The 11,290-nt window shown below is 36.4% G+C and overlaps 1 protein-coding gene across 1 annotated transcript; it reads right to left on the reverse strand.

The window, feature by feature from the left end:
* Positions 1-101: 101 nt before the first annotated feature.
* On the reverse strand, positions 102-10,274 carry ZCCHC4 (zinc finger CCHC-type containing 4). The gene is made up of 13 exons (XM_035324764.1): positions 10,100-10,274; positions 9,853-9,971; positions 8,460-8,542; positions 7,513-7,788; positions 6,953-7,033; positions 6,596-6,668; positions 5,460-5,610; positions 4,900-5,000; positions 3,513-3,634; positions 2,813-2,888; positions 2,257-2,308; positions 1,440-1,584; positions 102-396 (listed from the first exon to the last, which is right to left on the reverse strand). Exons 1-13 carry the CDS (start codon positions 10,215-10,217, stop codon positions 264-266), a joined length of 1,530 nt encoding a protein of 509 aa, XP_035180655.1. The 5' UTR covers positions 10,218-10,274; the 3' UTR covers positions 102-263.
* Between the last annotated feature and the right edge of the window lie 1,016 nt (positions 10,275-11,290).

An 11,290-nucleotide genomic window follows, 5' to 3' on the forward strand; every position in this document is an offset into this window, starting at 1 on the left:
GGAACCACAGAACCCATTCACACCCGAGTACATCCTTTGACCTCAGACTCCTGCTAAACCAAATAGCTGAACACACAAAATCGTGATGTTATACGAACACGTGGTAAAGAGTGTGGCTTCTTTTGCACTTCTGCTCCAGTAATGATGTGCAACAACAGAATTGTCACTTTAAATCAAGTTTTATTTTGAACATTGATATTAACATTTTTTTAAAAAATTAATCAAAGGCTGTCCGTAAAAAAAGTCTCTTAAATAATTATATATCAAGCAGTCATGTCTTTTTTTTTCTTATTCTTTATTTTTCTTCTGGAGAATATGGCGTGTTTCATGGCCAATCTTTTATGGATCCCCATCTTTACCCTCTTCAGAGTTTTCTGTCTTTGCTTTTTGTCAGCTCTGTAAAGCAAGAAAAATAAACAGATTAGAATAAAACAAGAAACATACTTTTCTACATTTGCTGATATTTTTATAATCTGTCTATATATGAACTTAGAAGTACTGTCACAAAAGTTCACTGTACATTCCATCTTATAGCACTGTGACATTTAATCTTCCTAAAACTGTTTGTCCACTTTACTGTGATTTATTATTTTTCATTTATGTACTTATTCAGCATTTACCTTTAACTGCTTCTAGGAAACTTAAAAAATGACATTGACCAATTATAAAACAACACATACAGCCTTTTGAGTTTAGAATGTTACGTAGGAATATATAATACAAAGGCGTAGAAGTAGATAAAGTTTAGTAACATTACAAAGTACAAATCGTTTTAGCAAGTCATTTTTTCTGTGCCCTACAAAGGATGCATTTCATAGCACAAAACATTGAATAATTATAAGTAAAATATTCACAGGTGTTTTTACTGGAAAAATGAAACAAATTATTTTCAGTAATAAATCAGCAAAATAGAATACTGATAGCCTGAAAGGACTAAACCATTCCAGTGCAACAAATACCTGACTGAAAAAACAGATGAGGTTTCATGAATTTCTTTTAGCATCATTTTTTACTTTTTTAAGCAAGCAAAGAACTGTTAAGGGAGGGAATAACATAAACCAAAATATTGCTACATTTTAACTCTAATGCTCCATAACCAAATCTTGGATTAATGTCATAGCAGGATATGAAGCAATACACCTGTAGTCCACTACAATCTAGCAGGCAGCTGGTGAACATCTTGATGCTGACCCAAGAGGTTAACTGCCTGAATCTCACTATCCAAGAGAATTACATCTTTTGGGAAGGAAGATTTGCATCTCCACTGTTACTTCCATTTAAGTCAAGAACCACAAACAAAACCATACAACCTGCAGCGGAAGTTACAAAAGGAAACCTAAGAAGCCTAAAATTATGTCTTCCTAAATCATTTCTATGAAATAGGGTTAACTCTCATCTGAAAGCTATTTTTCATTATATTAATACAATATCACACTTACTGACATGATGTTCTAGTGTGGGAGAGACTGGGACAGGTACTGCGTTTGTGACCTGCCTTGCCACAAACAAAACAGCCAGCATCAGTCTTCTCACAAGTGTGGTTTTGAAGAGCGCAGCAGTTGCAGTTATTACAGTGAAACCAAGCTGCAAAACAAGTAACATGACTTACGGTCTTGAGAAGGTTCATTATTATCATTCTGAAGCTGAGCTTTAAATATAGGCTGTTTTATGAGGTTTGTTATTTTGTTTTACTTTTTCAGGGATAATTTTGTCATTAGAACTATTATCCTGTACATGATCTTAACATGAAAAAATGGCTCACATGTTAAAATGGTTTTACAAAGATACAATTTCAATACTGGCAACCATTTCAAATGGTTGCTTCAGCTAATAAAACACCACTATAAATACAACTTCATTTGTGTATGAAGCATAACTTGATCATGCCCTCACAAACATTTTAGCAATTGCCTATGTGTTTATAAAATTTTAATGAAAAAGTTTACAAAATTAGGAAACATGTGGCAGCTCAAAATATTTCAGTTTTCCCATAAAAAATACAAGTGGGATTTTAGTATGTCTTGAGAAGAATTAAGGTGTATTTCCACTGTGTGGAAATAACTACATTATCTTATGGATAACTACGCTATCTTATGGCAACTTGTGTAAAACATATTTTTCCTTTAAGCTATGTCTTCTTTATGATCCCATTTTATTTCTTTTACAGAATATTTTCTCTTCTGATTTGTCATCTCAGTTTCTTTGAACTATAGCTTAAGTGTACTTTTAGTTAGAGAAGTATTATTCTGTACTTACAGGGTTTTACACATTTTTTGCAAAGAATACAGTGTTTCCATTGTCTACCATCCTGCAAATAAAAGATGAATAAATGCAGTGTTTGTTTTAAATAAATCATTGATTCTACTTTAAAACTGAATTTCTCATGTATGGTCCCCATTATTTAAAGAAACAAGTCCTGTGTAGAAAGGACCATAATTTAAAAACATCAGTGCTGAGAATCTGTGACAACCACAGTAAAATGGCTGCACTTTGAAGTTAACAAGTTCTACAACTTTTGAAATATAAGAAGAAAGGTATGTGTGAAACAGACCACTGAGGAATAAGGTGTAGTCTAAGTAGCAAGCAGCTAACTTTTCCAGTCTTCTTTCCAACAGAAAGGAATCAGGAAACAGAAATTAATTCCCAGTAATTTATGAATGATGTCCAGTGAAGTTAGTAAGACTATTAAATTAAAGTATCTGGGGTTTCCCAAGGAAATTAGTATCAACATAGGTTTTTACCAGACCAAATGTTATAGAAGTTATTAGACTATTGCTAAAATTGACAACCAGAAAGAAGTCAGAATACTCACTTTTGATGTACATGAATCGCATATCTCACAGTGTTGGTTGCCAGAGCTAACATATCGTTGACATACAGCACAGAACCTGGTAAAAAGAAAACTGTACGTGTTTTGGTCCAATACTTACATATGAATGTAGCAATATGAATGAAATTCATACAACAAAAATAAACATAAGGATCACAAAATCACTTTGCTGAATCAACGATTATGTTTTTGTTTCATAAGCCACCACTTAGGCCCAGAGCCTCATAATCATTCAAACATGGCACAAACAAGCAGTAAAAATTCAGGTGCAGGAATTCAAATTAGCAACACCTTATCAGCAGTAAATTAAACCAAACCCCATTAATTGAGCTTCATAAGTAAAATTCATTTGCCCTTGATGCTTCTCTTGGTGCGCGTGTTATTGACTAGTGTCTCAACGAAGCTGATTAGCTGGGATAGCTGTACATTTCCAACTCCCATAGGCGCACACATTTCCTATCATTCCACAACAGAAAATGTGAACTCTTTCTAGATGCCCAAGTCTCCTACACATTTTTTACAGAACATGTGACGTTGGACTTAGTGAAACGTGCTCTTGAACCTGGTATCCAGAAGTTAGGTACGACAATGTTGAAGAGCACATTCCAAAGTTTTTTGGAGCCTTTATACCCTAATTAAAAATAAACATTCGTTCAGTCATCTGACTGTTAGCACAACTTACCTGTAGCCCTCTTCTATGGGAAGTACAATCATACTTGGGGAGAGGTTCGTGAAAATACGGACAGGAGACTGCCTGCGACCTGTCTTGCCGTGTTTATATAGTGCATGATTATCATAGTCTACCTAGGAAAAAAAACATCAGTTTTTAAAAAGAAGTCTTAAATTGAATGCTAAGCACAGACAGAACTACTTGCATATTTTTTCTCCTTATAAAATCGTCATTTTTATCTAAAAGTCTCTAACCTCAGATTAGATTACAAATTCTACAGCAAGTATTTTGCCTCATTTCTTTTTACATTTTTGCAACAATATCAGACTAGACTCAGGAAACCAAGTTCCCAGCACTGCAACTACAACTACCCTAGTTAAATTCTCCCTTTTTACTCTTTTGCACTGGGCAACTGAAATAACATTTTGGTTGTTTTATACTAAAGAGAGAGCTGTTCTACAGAAGTGCAACCTATTAAAAAACAAAACAAAACAAAAAAAAAACACTATATAGTTTGTTCTGTCTGGCAGAATAAGAGTTGACATCTATCTTAACCCATCTCAGAACAATCAGAAAATTGCAAACCCAATTATCACTACTTTTTTTCAGCACTGCCTACTAAGACTTAACCCCAGAATTCTCATCTCTGAATACCCATTGGAACAGAATCTAGACTAGCATTGGTTTCTAATTTTATTCTAGGAATTTCCATTCTATACAATACAAATACAGTGTCTAGAATACCCATGTCAAATTTTATGCACACTTGTTTTATAAGAAAATAAAATTATCATCATAAATACAAAATTTATCTCTCAAAAGTCACTAATGTAAACATTCTTAAACAACTTGTAGAATGGATACAACATTAGAGAAACTGACACCAAATTCTCTCTTTATCATGGACAACTTCATTTATTACTTAATTCCAAAAAATGTCCATTGTAATTCTACTCTTGTCCCAGCAGTTTTGGAGACGAAAGACCTTAAACTTTCTTTGGACCAGGGCTGGGCATTACCCATCAAGCTACGGACATTTCAACATCTGGGTAAAATTAAACACTCTTCCTCAAGCTACCTCTTCACTTCTGCAATATGCACCTGTTAAAATTAGTGCAAATTTTGTCACACTGAAAACATTTCAGAAGAAGTGGACAAATGACAGACAAGCTTGTATATAACAAGCTGTAGGAGCGTGACAAAGTTATTAAAGGTATGGCTAATACAAATACAGAATCTGGAGTTCACATGATGAGCATCACATGGCTTGCAGTGCCTCCAACAGAGTGTGAAGTTTAGGAAGGCCCATCTGTGGCTAATACCATTATATCCCCTTTCATCATATTCTTGTTCACATTGCACGACTCAAATTTAGCAAATTCACTGGGCTTGGACATACCTGATAATCCATCATACTGAAGCTTGGGAAAAATTCAAGAATACGAGACTCAAAGAAGTATGGAAATATCCAGAACATGGGCATCTCTTTGTTCTCACAACCTTGTGAAGAAGAGATTTAGATTTACATTAAAAAAAAACAACAATGTAAGTGAAGCATGAAAAAATTACAGTAAATGCTCTGAATACATAAACATACATATGTATGTCACTCTGGGAATAATAACTAGTTCCTTTAGGGGGCAGGAAGTTTTTGGCATGTCTATATATACTGAGCTTTAAGTTCCTCTAACAATTCATGTCATCTGCCTAGGTTGGCAAGAAGTGTTACTATTTTGACAGCTTATTCTTCTCTATCTTAAATTCCATTGAAAAGGGGCAATTAAAAAAGTAAGAGACACTTAACTTTATTATCACGAAGGCAAATTAAATATATTGTAGTTAATCTTTAGAAATTATGACTGTGTTAACATTCACCCAAGTAGCAAGAACTATTTAAATAGGTACTTTTTCCTACAGCAATGTTACAGCATAATCCACCTCTCTGGTCATAATACATACCTTCTTTTTCTGTCTCCTTCCACATTGCCATCAGTTTTCTAAAACTAGAAGCCAGTGCTTCCACTAAACCTCCAAATGGGGGATCAGTCACCATAATAACTCTTTCATCTTTGTCTTGATGTAAGAATTTCCTACAAGTTTCATGTGCAGCCTGTAAAAAAAGATTCATTTCTAAAAATGTAGATTCAAGAACTGTAAAAAGATTGTATTTGGCAAAATTATTATTTTAGAAGTTTCAACCTTAACAATGTTGGTTATTTCTTCTTGTGCAGATGAACATGCATACAGACCACCCTTCCATTTTATTCTAGAGGATTATTTTTATCTTTTTTATTTTCAAGAACTCGCTAAAATTAGGCTTTATAATGGAAAAAAAAAAAACAAAAAAAAAACACCTGATGTACATAGTATGAAAGGTTTATACAAATCCGTGGCAGCTTACTAATAATGGCAGGAGAAAAGCAAACAATAGAGAAAATTACTGGACTAAGTGCTTTGAAAAGTGTTTGGTATTAAATTACACTATGATCCTCCATAAAAAAACAACAAACCCGCAGTAAATGTTCTATTGTAGCTGCAGGTTTCCTAAGAAACTCAAGTACTTAATGGGCCATTTAAAAAGAAACAAGAAATTACAGATTCGGCTTTTATTTTACCTGGGACACTAATTCAACTTCATTTTATGACAAGGTTAATCTTTTGACCTTGCTTGCCTGGTGCAAACCAGGACAACCTCATTTTCCCTCCCACCAGTACATCAATGAACAAGTACTGTAGCATCCACTGGGCTTGTGAAGGCTGGGAATAGTACAATTAATTCTGTGGTAGCAACACAGAAACAGGGCTAACCAATACTTATTTAAGGCAACAAGCCACACCAAACTGTATTTTAGTAAGAGCTGAGATAAGCTAAGTAAACGTAGCACGAATTTAATATGCAACTTATTGTTGAATCAAGTGGAAAAGAATTACTGAAGAGGCACTGTTATTTTTTGATTTCCAGTGTTGTTGGCCACTTTTATCCCATAACAATTGCTTTCTAACAAACCAACTAGACTAGCCAGGATATTCTTACAAAATTCTGCATCAACAACACGTACTTCTTTACAAAGCATTCAAGAAATGCTTGCTCTTACCTCTCCACCAAAAAAATGATGATTAAACATGTTGTAGTGGCAGAATTCGTCCTCTGTGTAAAACTGTGAATACCTGCAAAATAAGTTTTAACAGAAAAATATAAGTATCTTCTTGCCTGCCGTAAGTGGCATTTACAGTGAAAACAAGACCTTAACAAAGAGGTGACTGCTGACAACACAGTACCAGGAATTATAAAGTACAATTATTTTTCCTCATAAACTACCTGCCATTTGTGTATGTGTGTAGAAGTGGAGAAGAAAGTGGAGAAGAAACAATCACCAATTTATCTTTTAAAGTATTAAAATATAAATATTTGCATATACTCTTCAGAGAGATAAACGTTTATCAAAACCTACCTGAAATCAATATCTAGCAGAAGGCTTCTAACCGTGAAATCTTCTTCTTGTGATGCTTTTGACTGGATCATTTCATGGAGCCTGAAGTATAATTGGAGCAAAGAGATTTAACATAGAATCACTGGCTTCAGAAAATATCTTGCAAGACAAGAATGTCTGGTACTTTACTAAACCTAAAATCAAACAGATAAAGAAAATGGAGTAATCTGAATTTGAATAATTCTATTTAGCTTATTAAAGTTAGAAAACTACGTTAGTCTTAAAAGATGATACCTCCGGGGAGACTAGTGGATCACCATGAAAAAAAACAAACCACCATAAGCCAAGAAACTTGTTATCACTTTTGTAAGTGATAACAGTACTCTTTTGTAAGTGATAAGTACTCTTCTTGTGTATCTTGTGAGCTCTAAGCAAGGTCCTACTAGATGCCAACCAATTAAAGCATAGTGAAGCTCTTATTACAGGAGAATCTTAGATTATTTAAGCTTTAAACATTAGTAAGCTGCACAGTTTTGAGACAGTAATATTATTTGAAAGTGTAACAATCTCCACTGACATACCTAGGTGTTCCAACGCAGAGCACTCGTCTAAATCCTAATGAAATAATAAGGTCCAGTAGAAACTGGCAACTTCTGTCCGCAAATAAATACTGTGCATTTGTTTTTTTATTTTCCAGTGGATACAGAAGTTGACTGGGACTTCTTAACTGGGCAGTGGAGATATCACACAGGATCTGGTGACTGGAGTGCTTTTCCCATTCAGCTGGCAATAGCAGTTGCTGACATTCCTGGCAAAACCTCCTCTTTGATAATGGCAACAGGACAAAATTCTTGTACCTTTAAATACAAAAAATAAATTTGAAAAAGCTTCTATAAAAGAAATGAAAGGGGTTTCATATTTTGTAATACATTTAAATAGACAGGTTGCTTAAGCTGCTTTTGCAAAACTCCACTATCTACATGTCAATGAAGTAATTTTTATGAACAAAATATTCAAAGACACTTTGAAAAAGCCTGCCCTGAAAGCAAGTAAATAATACACTAAATAAAACACCCATTGAGCTTCCTGAAAATAACTCAATTACAGAGCAAAGACTCTGTAACAACTACCAGGAAGCAGTCCTGTATGCTTACACACAAAACTCACAGATTATTATTAGTGTACTACATTTCTGTCTTCTCACAACATTAAGCCTGCCACTTTTTCACATTGAAAGTTATTCCTAACTTTTTGAACTCACACCGTTATTGACTTCTTGTTAGCACGTTGTGAGCAGTAACCTAAGAAGAACTGTATCTATTTATATTCATATATATAAATGTATACGAAAAAGAAGATACAATTCCCAGGTCAAAACCACTATGCTATAATTGGATTTTTCATACCATTTACCCTCTGCAGTTAGCTATTTATTATTTTTCTAAATGTTTCTATTATGTCCATATTCAGAGTACTGGAACCTATGTAAGGCTGATTTTTACTAAGAAAATGCATTTAGCAGCAATACCTCTCCACATTCTGCCTGTGAGTATAAGGTGGCTGATGATTTCTATTATATTCTTCACGTGCTGCAAGCCTCGTTTCTGACACCTGTAAAATTTATGGACATAAGAAGTTACAACACAAATAGGTATCGCTGTGTTGTAGATTAAATCTCAGTACTAAACAGAAAGGATGCATCAAAGTTCTCATGGTTCAATTACTGTGCTCAGGAAAATTATTCCATTCCTTGGATTCCCCACTCAGAAACAAGCATGACCGCAGTGTAGTGGCATGCTGCAAAACAGAAGTCTCTCTTTCTGAACTTCATCCATGCAAAAACAAGTAAGAATTTAATTCTTCTAAACACATTTATGATGCAGACAAAGAGGGATGTACTACTGTCTATGACTGCATTCCAGCAGCTGCATTCCCTCTGCAAAACTATGACCTTATCCTGCACGACTGACAGTGGAGAAGTATTACAAGTCTTTTGTGCGCCGTTATTTTAAAAGCACATCAGCTCTGCTGAATCTTTAACTTTGCTTCCACACAACATACTTGTTTCATAGTTAACAGTTTCAAGACATTTGCACAAAACTTATAAATTTGTTTAAAGGGTGAGACAGGGAAATTCAAAGGAACAGTCCCTGTGACACAAGTGACATCACGTTCATAGGGAAATTTTCCTAGCAATTCCCTTTAAATGTACACAAACAAGTGACTAACCACTTAATGTTCACTTCATAAAACTTTTCAATAGTAGTTAGCATAGTGTTGAAATGTTTACAAACCCAAATAAATTCCAAACTGTCAACCTGTTGAGGACAATAACCACAAGATACTCATTAATGCAACACAGAAAGTAACAAATGTGGTATACAGAAGCCACGGCAAGCTTTCCATCAATACACGCCAATCTGAACGTTGTTGCCCTACAGTTTTCTGGCCAAACTTCTTTAGAAGTGCTTCAGATGTTCTGAGACTGCCGAGCACCACCTCTGCCGAGCACCAGCACTGTCCCCACTATTTCATGTATTTTACACACCATCTGCCTGTATCCACCAGGCTTTCTCTGTCTTAACCATGGAAGAGGAGAACCACTTGGAATCAGAAGTATCTTGTTGTTGTTGTTGTTCAACATTGCATGGTATTAGCAAAATTTGTAACTTGAATTCCTTGGTGTTTTGGTGATACAGAAACAAACACCAGTTTTCCTCAAAATGTACAGTCTTCCTTGAAAGTTATATATGAAACATATCTTCACTGAAAGAATATTCTGCTACCTAAATATGAAGTATTAGACGAAATTTAGAAAACAATTGCCACAGATTTCCAGAACATATACCTTTTTTCAGTTTTCTGTTAGACAGAGCAAAAAAAACCCAATGTTTACTTGGTCTGAAGCAGTCCTCGCTTACCTTCTCATCCTCCCACTGGAAAAAGTTACAATCTTTTCTATCCCTACAAGCCGAGCAAGCATAAAATCTTCTCCCCTCCTCTTTGCCTTGGCTGACCTTTACGAAGAGGAGAGCAGGACCTGCAGGACAGACGCCATTACACCCCGACACACGGGACGCCCGCGGATCTTTAACGCCTCCGGGAACCGCAGACACTCCGTCAGGGCCCCCAGAGCCCCTCGGTGGGCCTCACGGCTGCCGTGCTCACCGTGCGGGCAGCTGGGGGCGCCGGGCACCGCGCCGAGCAGGGCCGGGCCCGCTCCCGGTCCCGGGTCCGCTGCCTGGTGCCGGCCTCGCCCCGCTCCCGCCGCGCTGCCGGCCGCCATCTTCCCGCCGCCTTCCCGGCAGCCACGCGGCGGGCTGGGCCTCCCGCAGAAATAATGATAAAAATAAAAAATAAAAAGAGAACTCCTCCCCCTTCAAAGAAACACGCCCCAAACGCGCTTTACGTCAAGCTTACGCTTCTCCTGAAACCGTCCTCTTACTAACGGTATGCCAGTCTTAGTCAGATAAAGTCCTTAAAATTAATAAAGTTCAGAAATGCAAATAAACACTGCTTAGCAGAAATAATAAGTTGTGGAACAATTCTGAAAAAAAATCACGATTTTGTACTTCTCTGCCCTTCTCTCAATAAGGACTTCTACATCTGCAAATGGGCTCTAGTGTTACAAGTACCCTGGTTGAACTACCAAAAAACAAAACAAGAAAAACAAACAACAACAAAAAAAACAACACCACACAGAAGAAGAGGCAACGCTGAACAAGAACAAGCAAGGCTTTGAACTTCAGTTGCTCCTTCCTATTAATTGAAATACCACAGCTTGGTGTGTTGTGTGAACAGGTTACACAGCATCCGTTCAACACCTTCCACTAAAGCAATAAAGATTAGGTGTTGAAAAAGAGATGCTTCTGAGGAAGGATTTGTGGAAGAACAGAGAAGAGTTTTGTGGGGTTTGTTTTGATTTTTATTAAAAACAATCAAACAAAGGTGCCTAGGCATGGTGATCCTAGGAACCTAGCATTGCCCGAAATCCCGAACCAAAAAGCAGCTTGGCAGCTGCATGTTCAATTTCTCCCACCATACCATCAATACCGTGATGAAGCCTTTCAAGGTCTAGAGAGCATGTATGAATGTTCTGGTTACCAAATCATAATAATTCAGTTACTATGAAAGAGAGGTAAAATAGTACGGCGAGGCATGAGGAAATCTGTTTCTGTGCAGCACAGACTGCAAAGCATGCTACACAAGGGCCAGGGCTATTAAACTTACCTTGCAGTGCCACTTCAGCTACATCACCTCAGTAGATACAATTTAGCGAACACTTCCACCCTGTGACAGTACAGCAAAGTTGTACCGTTGAAACAAAATAAAATTAAGGTCTATTTTTTTGCAGGAAAG

Source organism: Oxyura jamaicensis, chromosome 4 (genome assembly GCF_011077185.1).
Source record: "Oxyura jamaicensis isolate SHBP4307 breed ruddy duck chromosome 4, BPBGC_Ojam_1.0, whole genome shotgun sequence".
NCBI classification, from domain to species: domain Eukaryota; kingdom Metazoa; phylum Chordata; class Aves; order Anseriformes; family Anatidae; genus Oxyura; species Oxyura jamaicensis.